Source organism: Heteronotia binoei, chromosome 7 (genome assembly GCF_032191835.1).
Source record: "Heteronotia binoei isolate CCM8104 ecotype False Entrance Well chromosome 7, APGP_CSIRO_Hbin_v1, whole genome shotgun sequence".
In the NCBI taxonomy this organism is placed as follows: domain Eukaryota; kingdom Metazoa; phylum Chordata; class Lepidosauria; order Squamata; family Gekkonidae; genus Heteronotia; species Heteronotia binoei.
Window position 1 is genome coordinate 135,191,484 of NC_083229.1, and position 24,541 is coordinate 135,216,024.

Consider the following 24,541-nt stretch of genomic DNA (forward strand, 5'->3'; position numbering starts at 1 on the left):
GCTCAGTTGGCAACCAAGAGGCTTCGAGATGACAGTGAACTCAGATGTCTCTTCTGGGTTTTCTGGAAAATGAAAGAGGCAGCTTCTCAGCATCTCATAAAAGAGTAAGGTGCAGCTGAGCCTCTGGGAAAGGGTGGGTGGGGGATACAAGTTGAGTGAATTCCTGAGAATGGAGATTTGGGAGGAAAGGAGTGGGAGGGTGGAATGAAGGAGGACAGTTATGGCTGAGGCTTTTCTTGAGGTAACCAAAATAACGAGTGGGATCTCAGTGGGTGTGTTTAACGGCAGGCAGCAAGAAAGGAAGGATAGTCAGTCTGAGTCAGGCCCAGCTGGCCCGGTCGGCGTTCTGGCTTGGCCTGGGCCCCCGCTGTTGGGCAGGGCTCAGGGAGGCCAGCTGGGCTTGCACGGGGCCTCCGGATGTCCAGGTGTCGGGCGGGGCTTAGGGAGGCCAGCCATGCTTGCACGGGGGCCTCCCATGTCCCGCTGTCTGGCGGGGTTCAAGGAGGCCAGCCATGCTAGCGTGGGGGTCTCCCAACATCCCAGTGTCGGGCAGGATTTAGGGAGGCCAACTGCGCTTGTGCAGGGCCTCCCAAAGTCCAGCTGGCCAGCGGGGCTTGGGGGTCAAGCTGCAGAGCAAGGCTTCTTGGGAGTCAGCAGTTTTACAGGTGAGTTGCTCCCATCCCCTTTCTTTCAGTTTCTTTCTTTCAGTTTCTTTCTTTCTTTCTTTCTTTCTTTCTTTCTTTCTTTCTTTCTTTCTTTCTTTCTTTTTTTCTTTTTTTCTTTTTTTTCTTTCTTTCTTTCTTTCTTTCTTTCTTTCTTTCTTTCTTTCTTTCTTTCTTTCTTTCTTTCTTTCTTTCTTTCTTTCTTTCTTTCTTTCTTTCTTTCTTTCTCCTCCTTTCATTCATTCATTTTTTCTTTGTCAGTCTTTTTTTCCTCTGTCTATTTGCTTTATTTTCTATTCTCCCCCTCTTTCTTTCTGTCAGTCTTTCTGTCAATATTTCTTTTTCCCTGTGTGCCTTTCCCCACTCCCCCCTTCCTTCCTTGTGGCCTAGTATGCAAATATTGATGATGTCAGAGGTGTGGCCATGCATACTAATGAGTTCCTGCTGGGCTTTTTCTACAAAAAAAGCCTTGGTCAGGCCATAAAGTGAACTGGAATCATCTTAGATGTCAGCTGCTTTGGTGTTAGGAGGCTTAGACTGAAAGGACTACAGAGAAGAATTCTGTTATCAAAAGCCCAAAGCAGGTTTCCTTGTTTCAGTTGTTGGCTGAAGATGCAAAGGAACTCCTGAAATACAGAATGGGCCCCGCACTTTTATTATGATGCAGTTACATTATATTTGACAGGAGTTGAAAGGTTTCCATTAAAGCTGGTTTTGTCTCGTTCTGGGGAGACAGTTGGGGTGGCCTGGGAACTCTCGTTCTCCTCCATAATTGACACTTCTGGACACTCTATCTCTCCCCCCCTTCCTCAGTGTGAGATTTCAGAGTGTTCCTTTGTAGAGAGAAGAACAGAATGGGTGATTGAGGAGTCCAGTTTACGTTTCAAGAAACCAGGACTTTTTTTGAGCAGGAGCACACAGGAATGCAGTTCTGGCTGGCTCGGTGTCGGGAGTGTGGCCTAATATGCAAAGGAGTTCCTGCTGGATTTTTTTTTTGTAGAAAAAGCAATGCAGCAGAGCTTTGCTTAAAGGGTTGGTTGCATCTAACCTATTTTGCCAGTTTGGTGTAGTGGTTAAGAGCAGTGTACTTTAATCTGGAGAATTGGGAGAACCGTTTTGATCCCCCACTCCTCTACATGCAGCTGCTGGTTGACCTCGAGTCAATCACAAGTTCTTTCAGAGCAGTTTCTGCCCTTTCTCAGCCCTGCCTACTTCACAGGGCGTCTGTTGTGGGGAGAGGAAGGGAAGGAGGTTGTAAGGTGCTCTGAAACTCCAAGAGAAGGGCAGGGTATAAATCCAGTCTCTCCTCCTCCTCCAAGACGTTCCGCCAGGCCTATGGTTGAAGCAGCACCAGTTCCCACCTAGCCTGGTTCTCCTTTCCTTTCTGCCATGTCTTTCCTCTCCCCCTCCCCCACATGGTTAGGATATAATAGTGCTGTAATTTTTTTAAGCTACAGGTGCTCCTATCATTTTTGGACTTTTTAGACTACCCAGTGTGGACTTTTTTAGATTTCACATTTTTCTGCAAGCCTGGGGCCCTTTTCAGTTTTATAGAAAGATCTGTCTTTCCCCTTCAGAGCTTCAGTCACTGGATTTAAGTATCCAAAGAGTATAAGATAAGTGGAGACCCACAATAGTTGTGGGGGATCCCTTCCTCCCCAGCCACTGGCAGCTAAGAGATGGAAGCCCCCCCTCCAAGTATTGTGTCTCCCCCCTCTGTTGCAGTCCCTGCTGCTAGGCTGCTGCACTGCATCAATGCTGGAGAGCACAGCATGGCCCCAGGCCTCTGCAGACCACCCTGCAGCAGCTCCCAAAGCCCCTCAAGCCTCCCCGCTGCCCCTCCGCCAGCCCTGCCAGGCCTGCCTCCCCCCTTTCTGGCCCCTCTTTGAGCCTCCACCAGCCCTAGTGTGGCCCCTGGGATGCTTGGCCACGGCCAGAGTGTTCTCTGTGCTCATCAGGGATTGCTTTTTTGGTAGAAAAAGCCCAGCAGGAACTCATTTGTCTGTTAGGCCACACCCCCTGACACCAAGCCAGCCGGAACTGCCTTCCTTTGTGTTCCTGCTCAAAAAAGAAGCCCTGGCACTCATGCAGGGAGTGGTATTTTACTTTTGAAGAGATTTAAACCCCAGAGTCGGATACAACTGGTGCTTGCACGGGGGACTACCTTTACCTTTTATATTTTTTAACTTTTCAGATTTTTCTGCAAACCTAAGCAGTCCCCCAAGTTTGCAGAAAGCCCTGTTTGGTGCAAGGGTGGCCCCGATCCACAGATTTAGGTATCCACAGCTGTTGGGGGGGGCACTTGGGAAATACTATATAGATTTTTGTGCCATTTATGGCTGCATGAAGTGGGGAAAGCACCTTGAGAGAGCACAAATACCTGTGACCAGGACTTTTTCATGAGGCTTCATAGGAAACCAGGTTACAGTCATATTTCATGGTGGCTTCTGTTTTTTGGTCACAGGTGTGAGCCAGGATCTCTTGGATGTCAGCAACATGGTCCAGTGGAAGCCCATGCTCTATGCTGTAGCCTTCCTGCACTCCACAGTTCAGGAAAGAAGGAAATTTGGGCCTCTGGGCTGGAACATTCCTTATGAGTTCAACCAAGCTGATTTCAATGCCACGGTGCAGTTTGTTCAGAACCATCTGGATGACATGGACATCAAAAAGGTACTTCCTCAAAACAGCCATCTGGAAGCCCAGGCCAGGCCAATTTCAGCAGGGTCGGCCCTGGTTAGGACTTCGATGGGAGACCACCAAGGAAGAAGTCCAGGGTTGCTGCCAATGTTCCCTCTGAGCTGCAGAGTCTTGTGAGCAAAAATTCTACTTTGTGAGCTGCTGGCATTAAAATTGTAAGGTGCACAGCATAAATTATTGTGCTCTGGGGTCATCCTTCCTGAGCTAACACAAAAAGATGTGAGCTGGCTAACTCAGCTTAGAGGAAACCCTGGTCGCTACCCAAAGGCAGGCAGTGGGACGTTCCATTCCCCCTTCAGGCTTTCCTTTGTATTCCCCTTTTCCTTCTTCCATCCCTCTCCTTGGATTTCCTTCATTTCTTTTTATTCCTCTGCTGTGATTCTTTTGCAAAGTGAGGAGGGTGGTGTTATGTTTGGCTCCACCTCCTGCAGCAGCCATTTTGGGTTTGGCTCCACCTCCTGCAGCAACCATTTGGGGTGGTCCTTCCCACCCCCCTCAGCATTCCAGAAGAGCCTGCAAGGCTTTTATTTGGACCAGCTATATTAGTAGCCGAATCAGATTGCTGATGAATAAATACCTCAAAATACCAATAAGGGTAGGGGTTTTTTTTTGGGGGGGGGGGTATTTATTCAGTTTGGTTTATACTGAATACACAACCCTAGTGCTGTTAATTTCCCCCCCTAAATGCAATGAAGTGAAATCTCAAGTGTGGTGGTTCTGGGGAATGCAGCTTCTTCTTCTGGTGTCACCTATTCTATTCTGTTCCCCAGGGTCTCAGATGGACACTGGGGCACCTCCCCCCTTTGCCCCATGTTGGTTCTCTGAGTCGACATTTTGGGGCTTTACCAAGGCTACATTTAGGGGTGCAGGTGAGGACTCACTGATCAAATCCTTTCCCCCCAAAAAACTAGATTGTCAGGGAGAATAGTTGTTATATACTTTGCTATGTGTAGGCCTTCTTCTTCCCCTTGAGAACATTCTATCCTGTGAACTTCCACATGCAGTCATAAGAACATCAGAGAAGCCATGTTGGATTAGGCCACTGGCTCATCCAGTCCAACACAGTGGCCAAAACCGGGGTTTCTTCAGGAGGTCCAGCAGCAGGGCCAGAACTCCAGATTAGGGTTGCCAAGTCCAATTCCAGAAATATCTGGGGACTTTGGGGGTGGAGCCAGGAGACTTTGGGGGTGGAGCCAGGAGACATTGGGGTGGAGCTAGGAGCAAGGGTGTGACAAGCACAATTGAACTCCAAAGGGAGTTCTGTCCATCACAATTAAAGGGACCACACAGTAGTCCAATGAGATGGTATTGTTTCTGAATGCTCCTCCTTGCACAGAAAAAGGGACTTTCTGTAAACACAATACCAGCAGCCCAGGGAGAAGAGACTGAAACCCTCCAGTCCAGATTTTTTTTTCATCCCCCAACTGCTATCATGCACTTGTTCTCTGAGGTGGTACAGCCCTCCTCACAAAGCACCTGAGGACTCTACCACCACCCCCACGCACTGGGTCAGGGGTGGCCAAACTTGTTTAATGCAAGAGCCACATAGAATAAACATCAGATGTTTGGGAGCTGCAAGCCATGAACGGCAGATGTCTGAGAGCTGCAAGACAAGGAAGGGATACAAATAGATGGAGGGGGAGGGAGGTGGAAAGAAAGTAACTTTAGTTTTAATGAGGCTGTGGGGGCTTCGAGAGTCACACAATATGTGACACAGTTTGGCCACCCCTAAACTGGGTCAACCCAAGGAAGGCCACTCACCAGCTGCTTAAGGTCCTCCTGAAGGCGGGCCGGCCGGCTGCTTGCAACCCGACCCAAATCCGAATCTTTCGAAGCCCAAGGCAATCGCAGCTTAGCTCCAGAAGAACAGTGGTCTCGCCCCAAAGCACACAGGCTGTAGATTGTTTGTGATCTCTGCAGTTAGAAAGCTGGGCAAGCCGTTCTTAGCTCGCAGTAGCTGCATAGGATCGCGCAGTCTTTTTTTTTGGGGGGGGGGAACTAGGTGGGAGGCAGGCGCGGCGGCCGGGCCCACAGGCCGGTATCTGACCTCTAGCCCTGCCCCAAATGTTGTTCGTCTCTGGACTTTTGCTCTTTTCTACTGCTACAGACAAACAGGGTTCCCCACCGCCTTGATCTCTCTCCCATTCCCGTCAGTGAGACTTCCTTCCCTCACCACCTGTTTTCCTTCCTTCCCCCCTCCCCCCCCCCTGGGATGAAATGCGACGGCGGCACTTGTTGCTGAGCCTGCAGGCGTGTAATTGACGCGCGCCTCGGATCCGTTTCAATGAGGCCTCGCTTCCAAGTAGCTTTTCAAAGCCCCCTCCACTAAGCAGGGCTCGGAAGGGAAATTCACAGGAAACCAACCCAGCTGTATTTTGCTTTAGGGCTCCTTGTAAGCAAGCAGGCAGAATTTGCCCTGAAAGGGTATCTCGTTTTAGGATTCTGGCGTCCTTTCCCACAAGCCCTTCAGTGCCGACGGAACATTTCATTCCAAGTGAGATTTTGCAGGCTTCCTCAGCGGCTGCTCTCCCTGCGCCGCCCTCCGCTCCCTGTTCAAATCCTCGGGGCGGCGGCAGCAGCATCAACATCACCATCAACGGCGCTTCACCTTAACGTCCAAGCTTCCCCTCCTCGCCTGCGCCGGGCGGTGAAGCGCAGTTGATGGTGATGTTGATGCTGCTGCCGCCGCCCCGAGGATTTGAACAGGGAGCGGAGGGCGGCGCAGGGAGAGCCGCCGCTGAGGAAGCCAGGGAGGCAGGTCATAGCCCCGGGGGCTTTGGAACGTCCTGCGGGCGGCGCCGCCACCACAGATGAGGCCAGACAGCCGCGAGCCGGACGGCCCGCCTTCCCTCAGCCTGTTCCTCAACTGCACGGCACGCGCTCTCCAACGGAGCCACTGCGCATGCGGCAGAAAACTGCGCATGCGGCTTGACACACGCACACCTCTTTCTCTTTTTGCCTTCAGATTTGCGGCTCGCCACGGACCCACGCTCCTTGGCGCCGTTTCCCCCTCTTCCCCCCCCCGCTTCCGTTTTTGGGGGGAGCGGGGGAAGAGGCTGGAAAACCTTGACTCCCCCGCCAGGGCGGGAGGGTTGGGACCCCTACTCCAGATGCCCTCCCGCTGTTGCCCTCCCCCAGCACCAAGAAGAGAGAGCATCAGTGTCTCTGACATAAGGACATAAGAGAAGCCATGTTGGATCAGGCCAGTGGCCCCTCCAGTCCAACACTCTGTGCCACACAGTGGCCAAAACGCACTGGCTGGTTTCCCCCCCTGGTTTCCCCCCTGCTTGCAGCCCTCCCAGCCAGCAACTGAGCCGCTCTTTGCTTGACTTGCCTGGTGCAACTGCTGCTGGCATCCTTGCCAAATTCGCCTCTCTCTGCCTCTCCCCTGCAGCTTTGTCAAAGCGGCTTTTAGGAAAGTGCCTGCAGGCTGCAGCGGGGGCCACAGGTGGCAGGGCAGGCGCTCTGAGATAATTTGCAGCCCCCCCTCCCCCCGAGATGCTGACCGCCTAGGGGCCGCCACAAGGTTTAATCTGCCACTGGTTTTTAGCATACTGCTGTTATCTGCTTTTTTGAACTTCTGTTTCAGGGGGTGTCTTGGAACACAGTTCGTTACATGATAGGAGAGATTCAGTATGGCGGAAGAGTTACGGATGACTATGACAAAAGGCTGCTGAACACTTTTGCTAAAGTCTGGTTCAGTGAAAACATGTTCAGTCCAGAATTCTCCTTCTACAAAGGCTACAGTATCCCCAGGTGCACCACCATAGAGCACTACCTTCAGTACATTCAGGTCTGTAAAATTAGCAAGTACATATGCCAGGAGGACTGGAGAGCCTCAAACAGACTCAGCCTTTCAGCTATGGGAGGTCCCTGCCTGGGGAGACTTGCTTCCTTAAGGATGCTTCCTGCGGCCCAGAGGTGGTGGTGGGTGGAAAGTGCATACTATACAGTTGCCAGCTCCAGGCTGGGAAATTTTTTGGCAATGCCATAGAACACCCCCCCCCCCCCCCGCACAGCTGCCATCTTCTTCAGAAGGACCCTGATCTCTGTCATCTGGAGATTGGTTGTAACTCTGGGAGATCTCCTGAAGACTGGCAACTCCAGCATGCTAACATCTCAGGGAAAGAATCATCAGTTTGTGAGAACATAACAAGAGTTTTTAAAATCAGAATTACGAGATGTAATGCCCTTTCCATGTAGATAGATCCTAGCGGGCAGGCATGTTGGTCTGAAGCAGGAGTCAAGTGGCACCTTTAAGACTAACCAATTTTTATTTAGAACGTAAGTTTTCATGTTCTCTTAAGCACACTTCATCAGACAAGGAATCTAGCACAGTGAGCAAAGCCATACGTAGCTGAGCAGAGCCATACATAGCTGGTAGGCAGTAGTTCAGAATGTGACATGGTATAGAACCAATGACAGTGAAGTAAAATTATCTGGTAGGCAGTGGTTTAGAATGTAAAATGGTACAATGACAGAATAGTAAAATTAACAAATTGAGCAAAACTTTATCCATATGCTTTATCCATTTTCACCATTTTTATTGTATTTCTTTTTCCTATGACAAACTAGAATTATGATTACATGTTAAAAAGTAAATTAGATGGACAAGAACATCACTATCCAATGCATTTCTCTTTTAGCTGTATTGACACATTCAAACAGGGACTTTGGTTGCTTATCCCATTTCATATATTGAACTCATCTCCCATTGTCACAGTCTCACATTTTGACATACTGCTGTTTTGTTGCTTTTGCATGCTCATGCTACTCAGATCAAAGGTTTGCTCAAGTTGTTAATTTTACTGTTCTGTCATTGTACCATTTTACATTCTCAACCACTGCCTACCAGATAATTTTACTTCACTGTCATTGGTTCTTAAATCTGTACCATGTTGCATTCTGGGCCACTGCCTACCAGCTCTGTATGGCTCTGCTCAGCTATGTATGGCTTTGCTCACTGTGCTGAATTCCTTGTCAGATGAAGTGTGCTTAAGAGCACACAAAAGCTTACGTTCTAAATAAAAACGGGTTGGTCTTAAAGGTGCAACTTGACTCCTGCTTTGCCCTTTCCATGGTCAGTGGTCTCATAGGCCCTGTCTCAGAGCAACTCTTCTCACACACAGAACATTCCAGAACATTCTCTCTGTCTGTGGTCCAATGCTGGCCTATGATCTCGGGGGCTAGGTGAGAAGCTGTTACCTTTGCTTTGTGTGGGCTTTTTGCTCTGGATTCTGGCGGGCTGGTAACGGCTCAGGAGAGGGTATATAGATCTGGCTCCAGGTGTCAAAGCTGGATCTGATCCCGAGAGTCATACTGCTGTGATATGTCTTATCAATAAAAAGGAACTTTTTCTGAACATCAGCAAGAGGCCTACTTATTGAGGACTGCTCAGGAGCTGACATTTAACCCCAGAGATATGTTTAGCATGTGCCTGTCTAATTCTAAGGGCACAGAATCGAAACTTTACCAAAGACAAAGTAACATGCCTATCATTAGCAGGGAATAGATAAAACGGATGCAAATCCTATGATCAGTGAGGGAATTTGCTCAGCAAAGTCAGGAGACCTGCCCCCTCCTCTCTCTCTGCCATGTTCAGAGAAGAAGAAGGGCTCTGGTTTTATCCAAACAGCCAGTTCCAGCGTGGCTGTTTTTGACCTGGCTGCAAATTTTTCAGAAGAACAGAATGAGGTAATAAATCCTTGTTGCGACTCCTTTCATGGAATGTTGCTGGATGGAAATTGAGGGTTGCTAATAAGGAAGTCTGAAGTTTTAGAAAATCAATTTGATATCCTCCTCCTTCAGGAGACTTGGCCTGCCCTGGAAACAGCATGGCCTGCTGATCAGTCTTTGTCAGCTAAAGAGAGCAACACAGACGCCAGGGGGAAGATTAAAGGCAGGCGGGGGAGGGGGGAGCCAGTCATTGTTGATTCTGCTGTTGCCCCACCTAGTGCAATGCCTGTGTGGCCCCTCCCTGCATAGTCAGAGGGATGGTGATTTATAGCTTGCGGGGGTCAAGTATAGAGGACTGGGGAAGGCAATGGCAAACCACCCTGTTAAAAAGTCTGCCGTGAAAACGTGAAACGACTGGTCCTTTATCTTTAAGCTTACTTTGTTGTTCAAACATGCTGAATTGCTTTGTCTCAATACACTAATTATTGTTGGTGGGGATTTAAATGCTCATGTAGGCATCTCTTTGGAGATCTTCCAGGATGTGGAATTCCGGTCACTGGATTTGTTTCTTCTTCCTTGGATACACAATCTTTGAAAGTTGTTGTGGTTGAATCTGGTGGCCCTTTTTTGATTCAGTTAGCCACTAAATTGGCTAATTATTGTAAATGGAGAAGATAGATATGATAATGTGGGGGATTTTACATATCTTTCAGCCAGGACTTGTAGTGATCATTTACCTTTACAGATGGAGTTGAATTTGGGAATAAAAGATTGTTCCACTAGAAATGTTAAGGGAGGATGTTTTCCCAGGGTTAGGGCCAGGAAATGGTCCCCAAAATTGGCTCAACAACTCCAAGTTGTGGTTGAACTCTGATGTTGACAGATACAAATAACAGGATTCTCACAAGACCTCTAGATCAGGGGTGTCAAACATGCAGCCCAGGGGCCGAATCAGGCCGCTGAGCAGTTGGGTGTCATCTGCATCCTTCTCCATATCTCTTCCTTCCTTCTGCATAACAGCTTGCTTTGCAAGGCTTGCTCAATCGCACAGAAGTTACAGAGCAAAGACTCTATTTTCTCCATTGGCTGAGGCTCCTTTCTTGGGGAGGAAGGGGGGAGGGAGATCTTGCTTTGCCAGGCTCTCTCAATTACCCAGCAGAGCTACTGAGCCAAGCCTCTCTTCTATTGGCTGAGGCTCCTCCCCCTTCTAGTCCCCTAGGGAAGGAAGGAAAGAGCCAGAGCTTCCTTTGTCCAGTTCCCTGGATCCCATGGGAGCGATACAAAGAAAACACCTTTAAGACCAATGAGGGCTAATGTTTTAACCATGTTTTATTTTAAGTTTTTTTTAAAAAAAAAATCTTTAATTGTTTTTGTTTGTGTCCTTTATAAAGTCTATATCTCTGCTACCTAATCTTAAATAGGTACACACATGGCCCAACAAGGTCTCATTTATGTCAGATCCAGCCCTCATAACAAATTAGTTTGATACCCCTGTTCTAGATAGTATTCTTAATTTTTTTTCTCCAGGGACCACGCTGGAATGTTTTTTTATCCACTGTCTGTGGTTTCCCTTAATTTGTCCTGAACTCTTTCATGATAAGACTTTTGTCCAGACCTTGGCAAGTTTTATTAATCCACTTTGTTCTAATTTTACTTTCTGTGGAAACTGTAAAAATGTAACTAAAAAGGAGTTTAACATGATTGCTGTGGCTAGATATTCTTATTTGCATAACTGAGAGTGTTCAGATTTCAGCTTCATGATCTCACCGGGCCCCTTCTCTGTCTTTTTGCCCCCTGCAGGGCTTGCCTGTGTACGACACCCCAGAAGTGTTTGGGCTGCATCCCAACGCAGACATCACTTACCAGAGCAAACTTGCCAAAGATGTGCTGGACACTATTCTCAGCATCCAGCCGAAAGACAGCTCCAGCGGAGGAGGGGAGACCAGGGAAGCCGTGGTGGCCAGGCTGGCTGACGACATGGTGGAGAAGCTCCCAGCAGACTACGTCCCCTTTGAGGCAAGGCCATGAGATCAGCTGCCGGGTATCTCTCCCTAGATTGGTCTCATTTAAACACAGCTTAAGTCCAGCGGCACCTTTAAGACCAGCATCGTTTTATTGTGGGTATCAGCTTTTGTGTGCAGGCACACTTCTTCAGATAGTTCTTCATGCACCTGAAGTGGTGTGCTTGCTCCTGAAAGCTTCTACCCAGAATTAAACTGGTCTTCAAGGTGGGCTGGTCTTCAAGGTGCTCCACTGGACTCGATCTTTGTTCTGCTGCTTCAGACCAACACGGCAGCCCACCTGATTAAAACAAAGTTCTTTCTTTTTTCAACATGCTGCTCTACACATTCCCATTCCAGGTAAAGGAGAGGCTGCAGCACATGGGACCATTCCAGCCCATGAACATCTTCCTACGGCAAGAGATCGACCGCATGCAGAGGGTTATTGCCCTGGTGCGGAACACTCTGACGGACCTGAAGCTGGCCATTGATGGCACCATCGTCATGAGCGAGAACCTCAGAGATGCCTTGGACTGTATGTATGATGCCCGGATTCCTGAACGTTGGCGGAAGGTGGGTCCTGCTTCCTCCACAAGCAGGGGAACTAACAGTGCCGCTTCAGTACATGTTTGGACTGCATGTCCTGCTTTCCATCGTTCTCATCTGGATCAGGGAGATGCATCAAGATGAGTAACCTTGTTTCTCTAGCAATAGAAAAGAGCCAGAGTGCGGGAGCACCTTCGAGGCGACCCAGATTGGTGGCCGCAGAGAGGAGCTTTCAGGAATCACAGCTCCCTGCTTCATTTCCTTTAGGGACATGCATGTGTCTTAGATGTGAGCTGATCAACTGAGTATCTCTAGACTCTACTGTAATTAAAAAAATAGCCCCAGTCCAGGGTGTGCCTCATGTGCAAGGATGGGCATGAGCCAGAACAGTGGAGGTTTGTGCTTTGCAGGTTTTCAGGAACCCCGAAGCAGGAACTTCCATGAACCTCCCCATTGCATGAACCAGCTTGTGCTTCAGGAAGTTCATGCTCCCCCTCCCCCAAAGTGAGCCCCGGTGGCATTTAAATGCTGTCAGAGCACACCACCCTCACCCGAATGAGCTCTGAAGGAACTTAAATGTCATGAGGAGGAGGTTCATGCACGGGTTCAGGGTCTCCCAACCCCCTTGTTTGTGCTTTGTGAACCAGCCTCATTTGTGCCAAACTGGGGTTCAGCAGTCGGTTTGTGCCCATCTCTACTTACGAGCATTGCATGAAGCACATGGTTTTAAAGAAATCTTTCCCTTTTCTCTTCTGTTTCCAGGCATCGTGGGCTTCCAGCACTCTTGGTTTCTGGTTTACTGAACTTCTTGAAAGAAATCACCAGTTTCACTGTTGGATTTTTGAGGGGCGGCCAAACTGCTTTTGGATGACAGGCTTCTTCAACCCTCAAGGATTTCTAACTGCCATGAGACAGGTTAACGGGCACTTAAAAATTCTATGATCTGTTCCGCATTTAACTCTTGATTTGTTTGCTTACTGTCTGAGTGGTAGAGAAGTGTGGCTCACTGGCAGAGAGCACACAGAAGACCCAGGCCCAGTTCCTGGTGGTTGGGAAAGGATCAGGGAGTGGGTGATGTGAAAGACCTCCTCCCCCTCCTCTCCTTGAGACGCTGGAGAGCAGTGATTGGTCAGAGCGGGCAAAACTGGCCTTGATTCAATATAATGATCTGATTCAGTATAAGACAGCGTCCTATATTCAAGATAAGAAGCCGGTTTACTGGCTCCTTCAGATTGCACACCTTTTGCATGGACCACGCTTTACTCTGGTTCCCCTTATCCAAGGGTGACCAGATTTGCTTAACGTAAGAGCCAAACAGAATAAACATCAGATGTTTGAGAGCCGCAAGACAGGGAGGGAGGGAGGCAGGCAAATAGATGGAGGAGGGAGAGGTGGAAAGAAAGCATATTTAACTTTAAATGCATTCTCCAAGCAGCTGGCAGGCTTGGCTTAGAGAAGTGATTTTAAGAGAGGAACACTTTCTCCAAGCTGGCCCTTGAGCACAGTATGTGTGGCTCTTTCACACAGTATGTGTGAAAGAGCCACAGTTTGGCCACTCCTGCCCTAATCTGTACTTGTGTCTTCTTCTCTGCATATCTGTCAGCTGGTACTCCCGAATGCTGTGGTCTGCAGAGCAGTGCTAGAGAACTGGGAAAGAGCTAGGCCTGATTAACTTCATTTATTTAAAAGTGTTACCTTCTCCAGGCATTTCTGTCAGCCAAAATCAGAAATAAGAAGGAGCAGAAAACTTGCCTCTTGCACTCTACAGGAACTCTTGAGTTTTGTACAGGGAATTAAATTGAGGACAGGACTTCACCTCTTTTCCTTTTGAGCATCATTTAATGTGCAGCAGCCTTTTAAAGCAAGCCCTCCGTGGAGAGGCAAGGCTTCATCCACCAGCACTGCGGACTCCCCCTGTCACAGCAGTCCCTTGTGACTGTCTCCTGCCCCATCCTCTGGGCAAGGACTGAGCCCTTGCTGTTGTCAATCACACAGCTGCCTTGGCTTTTGTCATGCTAGATTTTGGGGGGAAGCCAGTTAAGGGTGGAGAACCAGGTTTGATTCCCCACTCCACCTCCTCCTCATGAAGCCTGCTGGGTGACCTTGGATCAACCACAGAGTCACTTAGCCCCACCTGCCTCACAAGGTGTCTGCTGTGGGGAGAGGAAGGGATTGGAAGCTGCTCGGAGACTCCACGTGAAGGGCAGGGTAGAAATCTTATCTCTCCTCCTCCTCCTCCTTTCTAGAATGTCGGGAGGCCAAGTAGGACTGCCCAGGAGGGAGCGGGGCAGGAAGGCATCCCTGTCTTAGGGCTTGCTTGAGTCAGTGAGCTCAGCCAGCAGGTGAAGGCTTCTGTCCAGGCAACAGTAACCTTTAAAGGTCTGGACTGGGCCTACCACACTTGGGACAGCCAGGAACTGGGCTGAGTTCTTGCAACGGGGATTGCTTGAGTCTTGCGGGTCTGACACTTCAGGGCAGGTTCATATTTCAGTCAAGAAGCCAGTGGCTGAGGGGTTTGTGGGGGTTCTTTTGGCCTTGCGGATGGATAGACTTGTTATGAATTGTGTGGGGGCTGAGCAATGCGGAAAAAGTGAATGGAGGAGGAGGAGAAGAAGAGATCACATATCTAGCATTCTCTTCATGGGGCTCAGGACAACACAGATGGTTCTCCTCCTCATTTTATTCTCCCAGCAACCCTGTAAGGTAGGTTAGAGCTAGTGTTTGTATCTGGCCCACCAGCTACCCAGGAAGTTTCTTGGCAGAGTGGGAATTCAAACCCAGATCTCTCCCAAAATTTTCATCCTCACTTTTCCTAGTTAGCTGTGGGGAGCAGGATTGGCCTTATTGATGATTTTATAGGCATGACATCCTGATTGGCTCTTTGCCTGTTGAAATCCCACATCCAGATCTTCACTACTTTATTCCTTTGAGCAGGAAATTACCCGAGCCAATAAAGGATGGGCTTTGGACAGTGTTGTTCTGTGCAATGAGGTGACCAAGTGGATGAAGGACGACGTCACCTCTCCTCCTGCTGAAGGGGTCTATGTCTACGGCCTCTACCTGGAAGGAGCCGGGTGGGACAAAAGGAACATGAAACTCATAGACTCCAAGCCCAAGGTGCTCTTTGAAATGATGCCCGTCATCAGGATATATGCTGAGAACAACAGTAAGTCATAAGCTGCTGCTGAGAAATCAGTGGCTACGGTCAAAGATACTTCAAGTACTCTGTGGCAATATCTGCCCCCTGCTTCTGTTGCAGCCAAGGTTTCTGGCAAATGAACAAGTTGCCAGTCCAATTAAAATAATTATGGATGATGGTTCTGAAAGACCTGTTGATATGGTGCCTCTCGGGTGAGTTTTGAGGGATGCAGAAACAGGGATGTTAATGTGATTCTTCCTCCATACATCATGAGCCATATTGGATTAGGCTAGTGGCCCATCCAGTCCCACGCTTTGTGTCACATGGTGGCCAAAACCCAAGAGCCATCAGGAGGTCCCTCAGCTTGGCCAGAAGCCCTCCCCTCCCACTGTTGCCCCCCTTCCCCCAAGAATACAGAGCATCACTTATAGTGTTCCATCTATACCTTATGGCTAGTTGCCTCCTATGGACCTCTGGTTATGTTTATCCAGTCATTTCTTGAAACTGTCTATGAGCAGTTGAGCAAAGGGCCAGGCCAGGAATTCTGAGGAGGAGAGGAAATTGGGTGACTAATGCAAGAGATCCCTCCAGCTGGAACTTTGTCAGAACTCCAGGAGAGAGAGGGCGGTTTGCCTGGAACCTGCCAAGAGTCCTTTTCAGAGCTGGCAGGGACTCTGGTTTGCTCTAAGTGGAACAATCCTGGCAGAAGCCAAATGCAAGAGTGGCCACTCCCATCTGTTTGAAGTATGCTTTCCCTTCTTTTAACCTTGGATCATCATGATGAGAAGACACATATACAAGGCCATGCCCTGTTTGTTGTGGGCCAATCAAAATAGTTCTCCAGTCAGTGGGGGAAGGAGCTATCCTTGTGTGGGCTGTGCCTCCTCCTTGCTCCGTGGGTGGGGGGCGGGGCATAGGCCAGTATTTTTGCAAAAGCTGCTGTTTCCCCTGAAAAAGCTCTCCACTTCCCCACTCCTTGGGTGGTCCAGCTTCCAGCTGTCTCACCTCATTAATTCCCAGGGTCTAGAAGCGGGGGGCAGTGGTTGTAGTTTCCCTGATGGGCCCCATCCTTGGTTTTTTAGCCATTACGTAGGTAGGGCAGCTAGTGACATACTGCGCTATGTCTTTCCTTAATCAGGGCCACCAAAACTATTGTACCAAATGGATGGTTTTCACAAAGCCAAAGTGCCCCCCCCCCCAGTTTTGCATCGTGCGCTCTCTGAATCACTTCGCCCCGCAGTTTTTCCGGCACGAACAATTTAACCCCCTTGAGCCACAACCCCTCCTTGGAGCATTGCAATTGTAATCTGTCATCTGGCGGGTCGGCCGCCAAGGAACTTTAATGGATTCATAGAACGTATCGGGAGTCCCCGCCTCCTTCCGGGTCTGTGAGTGGGTGGTGACCAGAGCGCTTAGCTGGGCGGGGATAGAGAGGGAGTCAATTACTTCCTCCCTCTTGCTGTCGTGTTGTGGGAGGAAGGATAATGCATCAGGCAAGAAGTTCAACCTTCCGGAGATGTGGCCAAGTGTAAATTTGAAGCGATGGAAAAACCCCACCCACCGAATCTGCTTGTTGTTGAGCTTTCGGGTGGTGATCACCACCGCCAAATTCTTGTGGTCCATCCAAAGCTCAAACAGTTCTAGATAGTGCCTCCATTTCTCTAGGGCTAGTTTGATGGCCAAGGCTTCCTTGTCCCACACTGACCAATTTCGTTCAGCGCAATTGAACTTTTGGGACAAATAAGCACAGGGGTGTAACTTTCCATCCTCCCCCTCCTGGAGCAACACGGCTGCACGGGCCACATCGCTTGCGTCACATTGAACCACAAACCTTTTGTTCTCGTCTGGGTGGATTAAGCAAGGTTCGGACACAGATTTAGCTTTCAGTTCCTCAAATGTTGCTTGGCATTGCGGCAACCATTCCAGGCTGGCATTGCCCTTTAGTGCCTGCGCTCCCTTGCCCTTCGTTTTCAAGAGGTCTGTTGGGGGAAGGTCACCTCCGCAAAATTATTTATAAATCCCCTATAGAAATTTGCGAACCTGAGGAAACTTTGGAGCTGTTTACAGGTTTGAGGGGCCTCCCAATCCACCACTGCTTTGATTTTTGTTGGGTCCATCCCTAACCCATCCAACGAGATTCTGTATCCCAGGAAATCTAGTTCCGTTCGGTGAAATTCACACTTAGATAATTTGGTAAACAATTTGTTGTCATACAATGTCCCTAGCACCTGCCTCACCAGGTTAACGTGCAAGGGGAGGTCTTGCGAGTATATTAACACATCATCAAGGTAACAGACCACGCCCTTATACAAGAATTGCTGCAAGACCTCATTGATCTAGTTCATAAATACCCCAGGCGTGCCTTTCAAACCGAATGGCATCTCTAGGTATTCATATTGTCCTAGCGGGGTGTTGAAGGCAGTTTTCTACTCGTTCCCCTCCTTGATCCGGACACGGAAGTAGGCGTCTCAAAGGTCCAGCTTAGTAAAGATTTTTCCTCGGGACACTTCACTCAACAAGTCTCGTATGAGGGGGAGTGGGTAGGCATTACTCATAGAAATCGCGTTTAACCCCCTAAAGTCTGTGCAAAGTCTCAAACTGCCATCCTTTTTCTTTCGGAACAGGATGGGGACAGCATGGGGGGATTTTGCTGGTCTGATGAACCCCCGCTTCAGATTGAACTCCAGAAACTTTTGTAGCTCCTCCCTCTCCACGCTACTCATTGAGTATAGCTTCGCTTTGGGGAGGGGTTCTCCCTCCACCAGTTCAATGGCACAATCAGTGTCTCTGTGCGGGGGTAGCTCATCGGCCTCACGTGTGTCAAAGACCCCTTGTAGGTCTTGGTATTCAGGGGAGATGGCCGAGACTTCAACTGCCGTCAAACAGTCTTTCTACTTGGGTGGGGAGGCTGGGGCCCCCAGTTCTTATCCCACTGGTGGGGGTTACAACCCTTATCCTGAAAGTAGATTGCACTGCCACTCCTTTGTACAAAGGGGTCGTGGTCTGCTAACCACTTCAGACTAAAGGCGGCTTGGAACTTAGCGACGGGGGCGATCACAAACGACCGTGGCTCCCAATGTTCCCCCACCCCCAGTGCACAGAGTTCAGTACCCTCCGTGCAGGGGTTTCCACGCATCACCCTTCTGTCCATCTGTTCAAAAACTAGTGGGTTGGGCAGTGGGGTGGTTTTTAGTCCTAGGGCCTCCACCAGGCTTGGAGAAAGCAAGTCTTTGGAACACCCCGAGTCCAGCAGTGCCCGGACACACGAGAAATGCTTAGTCACTGGGTTTACTAGGGTGATAGGGAAATAATATAAAGTGCCTGAGAGTCTCACCTTACAGCAGGTCGTTGTCGTTTCCCGCCACGTGACCATCGTTGTCTTCCTCCCCGGATGCTTCAGGGGTAAGATCGCAGTATGGCAGGGCCGCTACCTTCCCCTTCGTGACCACCAGGCCCGTTTCACTGGACTTCTTTTTGGCGCTAGCCTTTTTCGGGTTTGAGGTCATGGGACCCCTCAGTTTGATTGGGCATTTGCTGACGATGTGATTTTTGCCCCCACACTTGAAACACAGCTTTGTTTTAGCTCTCCGGTCCCTCTCACCTTGAGAGATTGTGGGTTCCTGGCCTTGCTTGGGTGGAGTTGGTTTGGAGGGCTTCTCCTTCCCATCACGTTGTGCTCCTCCCAACGTGATAGGAGGGTATGATTTTATGGTGGTCCTCTATTTCGCAGGGTAGTTGGATCCAGTCCACTAGGGTTTGGGATTCTCCCGTCTCGAGAGCTTCCCCAAAAATGCTCGAATTCAACCCTCTCTTGAACTGCTCACCCCTTGTCCCGTCGTCTCATCGGTGGATCTTGGAGTTGAGGGTGCAGAACTTGCTGGTGCACTCCATACGGACCTTGCTCCCTGCCGCAGGTCTTGCAGCACTGAGATTGCGTTGGTCTCTTGCAGGGTGTCCTCGAAATGGTGTCGCAGGGCCTTCAGTAATTCACGCGCCGAGTTGAGTGCTGGGGAACGGCTCTCAAACAGGGTGACAAACCGGTCCGCTGCAGCTGCTTCCAGGCAACCCCCTATGTAGACTACTTTTGATTGTTCAGTGGGGAAGTTGCGGGCCCACACGCTGAGGTGCCCCCTCTCGCACTATGAAGTAGACTAGTTTTGGTGGATCTCTGTCGAATTTCGCCTCACTCACTCGTGGGCCTCCCAGCACCAGGACTGGCTCCTCCAGTTGGGGAGGGGGAGGATCCGGTTGCTCTCCCCCTGCTGGTGGTACCTCTGGCCTACCCGGTTGTTCGACTGGCACCCCCCGGTGGTCCGGCGGGGGGTTCCTGGCAGGGTGGCGCCCCCACCACTTGTGCTGCAACCTCATGTAGTTGTCGGTTGAGTCCTTGCATCTCTTGCACCAGGTAGGCATTCATGACCAGCATCTCATCACACAATTTTCAGCTTTTGCTGGCCAGTGCCTCCTGCACCCACTTGCTTAAGCTGTCCCTAAATCTACTCCTCCATGAGTGATCCATGCTCTCGGTCTTGCCTTGAAAACCCCAGGAGTGGAAGGTTCGTTGCAGGCCCAAGGTTTGGAAGCATGAGGGAGCATCGCTATGCAGATCTCCGATGATACTCTCCCGGAAATCTATGGCTCCTCACTCCTTCCTCCTGACTGTAACAGTGGATGGAGTCACTTTAGGCCCCTCCGGCTTTGGCTCCTCATCCCTGGTTATAGTAGTGGTTGTTGTTCCCGTAGCTTGATCTTGCTCATCTGCCATTGTAGTATGGGGTTGATAGTGAGTTTCAGCAATATGTCAGACCCCAGAGTCAAGGAACATGTAAGAAGATAACTCAGTCTTTTATTCCGAGCATCTTAAGGCAATACAATGGTTTGCTGAAACTAACTTCACAGCCCATTGACACTCGGTCGACCATTATCAATTCAAGCAAAGCGCGGCATAAAACGACGGGCAATTCTAGACCCCCTCCCTCTGCTACTAAGTTCCAGGTGCACTATCTATTTCTTCCTCCACTCTCCTCCAGCCACGACCTTGGTTGCCATGTTAACAAGCTACTAAGATATACTACTGAGGGATGAGTAAAGCAGGCAAAGCAAAGCAAGAATGCAGGCTGTCTCAATCAACAGTTACATATTGGTTCATGGTCAGTCTCAGAGAACAATTACATGTTGGTATATGGCAAGAGGATACAATATGGGTTAGACTCTTGACACTTACCAAACCTCTGTGTGGCTCACAAAATCTGCAGGGGCTTCTATCACATGTTACCACCTTCCTGCCTACATCAGAAAATGTGTGTGTTTGGGGACAGGGGGGCAAATGTGGGGTCTAGCATCAAGCTTAGGCTGTACTAAAATGGATGTAGTGGAAATAGAATGTGTGTGTGCATGTTTTTGTTTCCCCTTTTCTCTGAGGATGCAATCAAAGGAAATTCATTTTTTTACATACATCTTTACATATTTCATGGGAGAGGAACCCAAATGTCTTTCCTGCCTTGCAGCAATGTCCTCTGTTTATCTGGGGAATAATTTGAAACCTGCCAGATGTCAGCTGGCCCCAACTCCTTTCTGGCAGTATTTATACCTTCACCTGAAGCTGGGATTCCCAGACCCAATTGGAGCACATGTTTCTTCTAATCCTGCACCACATTCTGTTTGTCAGTGTCACGTGACATCTACTGACTTGTGGCAACCCTAAAACATCCTGGCAAAAAAGAACGGCCTTATTCTCAGGCCCTGCAAACTGAAGGCTTTGGGACTTCCTTGGCTGAGTCCGTCCATCTCCTGTTGGGTCTTCCTCTTTTCTTGCTGCCTTCAACATTTCCTAGCATTCTTGTCTTTTCCAGCACACTGCATTAGCTCTGCTGAATTCTGCCCAGGGCCATGAGTTCATTTATTTAATTGACCAGTCATGTGGTAGCAATACTTAGCAGCCTTGGTTTTTTGTTATTATTGGCTTCATCTATCTAGCGTGAAAACCAAAAGCCAACATAGATGGTGCGTAAAACAGACCAGCAGGTCAAAAGAGGACCCTTTTGCAGACATGGTGCCTGGGCTTTCTCACGGTTGTATTCTGGGCTGGAGCCAGAAGGGTCCAAATGGCCTTTGGTCCAAGAGAGCTAATGGGATTTCCCTGGCCCCCATTCCCCTCCATTTGGCCAGGGCATCACTTGGGGAATATTTGTCTGCATGCATGAAGTATGAAGCTAAATAGGAATGTCTGCATCAGTTGGCCACAAGGAAATCCAAGTGAAGCTGAAGGATCTTGTCAGTACCAAAGAAATGTCAATGCCCTGGAAAGGGGAGGGGCTGTGGCATCTCATTGGCAGGCAGAATGTAGGAGGTGCCGTGAAAGACCTTTCTCTGCCAGAGCCCCTGGAGAGCCTCTGCCAGTCAGAGTAGACAAGACTGACCTTGACAGACCAAAAAGGTCTGATTCCATTTGAGGCAGCTTCATGTGTTTGTGTTGGAGGGGAAAAAACACCCTCTTGTGTTCTGTTTAGTTGCTTCAAATATTTAAAGGGTCTTTTTTATTTTTAGTAGAAATGTCACTCAGCTTTAAATCAAGCTTCTCAGTTTTGCAAGAATGTAGTTCTGGGGGAACGTTGGGCAGGCTGTAGGTTGCAGCTGGGTCTGCTGGAGCTGCTCAAGTTGACAGCTGAATGTCCAGACCTTGGCTCTGCTTGAGCAAACAAGTCAGAAGATTGAAAGAGCTGCTTTGGAAGCGAAGAGGAAAGACCTCTGGGGTCCTTGTAGGAGGGCAGCTGCTGTCAAAATGGGCCGGGGGCTTGAGAGATGGACACCCCCAGCCCAGGCTCTTCGGCTTGGTGGGATTTAACTTGTGACGTTTGCTTGGAAACAGTCTGTTTTGTTTAAGAAAAAGAATCTCTCATGGAAATAGTGGAATCTCACAGCACATTTCCCACGTGTTCTACTTTGGGTGCACAGACAGTTTTTGGGTTGCGGCTATTTGCTTAATCTGCCCTATTATTAGAGGCAAACCAGCAGGTGATCACTATGACTTGCAGGTGCATCTGGCTGTTTGTATCCACCATGCACCCTCTCACTGGAGTTTAGGCCTTGTGGAGTCAGAAGAGTGTGGGCAGGAGGAGAAGGCTGTGGCTCAGTGGTCTGGTTGAGCATCTCTGAGGCTTGCAGAAAGTCCCAGGTTTGATCCCTGGCAGCATCTCCAGTTAAAGGATCTGGCAGTAGGTGATGTTAATAACTCAGCCTGAGACCCTGGAGAAAGAGTCCCTGCCAGTCTGAGTGGACAAGACGGACCCCGATGGGCCAAGGGGGGACTGGTTCAGTCGAAGGCAGCTTCCTGCATTCATGGGGGGAGGGGCGGGGCGGGCAGCAGGAGGAGGAGGAAGAATGGCAGTGAGGCAAATTCCATCAGTCGTCTTGGGAAGAAGGGTTAAGCAACCCTCTCCCCAATTTCTACTGTGTCTCTTTGCAATTTCCCTTTTACAGATCAGTTGACATCTGTGATCTGTGTCCTGTCTGTTCTGGACAATAGATAAATATTCCCTAGTGACCCAGGTTTTTATTTTTATTGATTTATTAACTTTGTATATAGGTCACCTTTTGAATTGTGCATTCAAGGTGGATTGTCCATTGTAGGTCAATGCAGTCAATGGGACGTGCCATCTAATAGGCAAGCTAGAGAATATTTGCCTGAATTCAACATCCAGATACAACACAACAACAAAATTTTATTTGTATCCCGCCCTCCCCGCCGGAGCAGGCTCAGGGCGGCTAAATGTCAAGTCTGATGTTTCAATAACGAGACCTTCTTGATAAAAAAGTTTCTAGTTTATTGTAACATGTTGCAAGACTGTAGAAGCAGATTGAGAGACTGGCAAGCATACACAAAGAGCAAACATTTAAGGTATACATCAAAAGGATTCCTTGGGGGGGGCACTCTATGCAGGGCACATTCACACATTATTGTTGCTTTATCGTTCTCAAGCTTTGGCTGGCCTTGGGCGCTTCCTTAGCACCGGCTATCTCTGAGAAGGCACCATAATCTTGTTCCCATATTCCCATTTCTAAGCATTGCTACATAACAAAGGAAGGGAGGGGGGAAGGAGAGTTTAAGCTAGCAGCATCTGAATACAGAATGGCTTTTACCCAGGATCCTTTTCCTGAACCAGAGTTTGTGACTAAAATAACTAAGCATTACAGCAGACTTGACATACTGCCCCCCCTAAGCCCCCTCCACCGCAGGAGGAAGGAGCTTGGTTGGTTTACATTCCGGGGCGTCTTGAATGGTGAGGTAGCAGTCGATTGAGGCAAGGGCGGGCCCCGTGGGTGGAGGGTGCCAACTGGACGGCCCGGGGTCCTGACGGATCAAACTGCAATGAAGCACAGGGTGGATTTTACCCAGGGCGGCTGGCAGGTCTAGCTCCACAGTCACAGGATTGATCACTCTTTTGACCCGGAATGGCCCCAAGAATTTGTAAGCTAGTTTCTGGGAGGGTTGGTTTAGGGGGAGATTCTTGGTTGACAGGAATACCGAATCCCCCACTTTGTATTCTCCCGCTGGGACATGGGACTTGTCATACTGCCTTTTGTAGGTCTCTTTGGCTGCCTCGAGGTTCTCTTTTATGACCGGACAGTTACTGCTCGGTCCTTTCCACCATTGTTCAAAGGCAGTGGGAGCGTCTTTGCTGTCCCCTCCGGGAAGTAAAGGGAGGGGCTTCCCCTCATAGCCGAACACGGTGGAAAAGGGGGAGGCTTTGGTGGAGCTTTGCATGCTGTTGTTGTAGCAGTATTCAGCAAAGGGGAGCAAGTCTACCCAGTCAGATTGTCGTTGGTTTATAAAACATCTTAAATACTGCTCCAGCACCCTGTTTACCCTCTCCGTCTGACCGTCCGTCTGGGGGTGGTAAGCTGCGCTCAAGCCTTGCTTCATCCCCACCAGTTTGCAAAACTCCCGCCAGAAGGTGGCAACGAACTGCGGCCCGCGGTCGCTAATGACCTTGTCCAGGAATGAGTGTAATTTTATCACGTGATCAAAGAATAGGGCCGCGAGTTTCTTTGCTGTGGGCAGTTGGGCGCAAGGGATAAAGTGGGCTTGTTTGGAAAAAGTGTCTACTACTACCAGGATGACCGTTTTCCCTCGGGAAGGGGGGGAGCTCTACTATGAAATCCATGGAAACTATGGCCCATGGCCAGTTAGCGGTCTCGAGCGGCTGCAAGAGTCCGGGCGGCTTCCCCCCTCGCCGTTTGGCCATTACGCACACAGGGCAGCTTGTGACAAACCCGGACACATCCTTGCGCAGAGAGGGCCACGAGAACTGTCGATTCACTAAGTGCAGCATCTTTACGTAGCCGAAGTGCCCCGCCAGTTTGGAGGAGTGACAGAGCTGCAGTATTTCCCTCCTGAGACAGTTTGGGATGTAAAGTTTGTCTCCTCTGTACCACAGCCCGTCTTTCCCTTTCTGCACCCCTCGGGTCGTTCCTTCCCCTCCCTCTCGGTTTCTAAGGCGATGCGCTCCCTGCTGACCCCGTCCAATTCCCTTTTCTTTTGGGAGCGGGTGGTGACCATGGCCGCCACTTGGGACGGCGGGATTAATGAGTCCACCACCTCCTCCCTCTGACTCTCGTGCTGCGGAAGCCGCGAGAGCGCATCGGCCAAGAAGTTCCTTGCCCCTGGGATGTATCTCAGGGTGAAGTCGAATTTGGAGAAGAACCCAGCCCACCTAATTTGCTTCTCACTCAGTTTGCGTCTCCGTTAACGCTTCTAGGTTCTTGTGGTCGGTCCACACTTTGAAGGGAAGCTTCGCCCCCTCCAGCCATGATCTCCAGGT

General features: G+C 49.5%; 1 protein-coding gene across 1 annotated transcript in view; it reads left to right on the forward strand.

The window, feature by feature from the left end:
• Nucleotides 1-24,541, forward strand: part of DNAH5 (dynein axonemal heavy chain 5) — a 266,064-nt gene that overhangs the window by 233,710 nt on the left and 7,813 nt on the right. The window contains exons 73-78 of the mRNA XM_060244379.1: nt 3,127-3,332; nt 6,949-7,152; nt 10,836-11,051; nt 11,396-11,608; nt 12,344-12,496; nt 14,516-14,747. Of these exons, the coding sequence (XP_060100362.1) occupies nt 3,127-3,332; nt 6,949-7,152; nt 10,836-11,051; nt 11,396-11,608; nt 12,344-12,496; nt 14,516-14,747 (1,224 nt within the window). The remainder of the gene's footprint in view (nt 1-3,126; nt 3,333-6,948; nt 7,153-10,835; nt 11,052-11,395; nt 11,609-12,343; nt 12,497-14,515; nt 14,748-24,541) is intronic.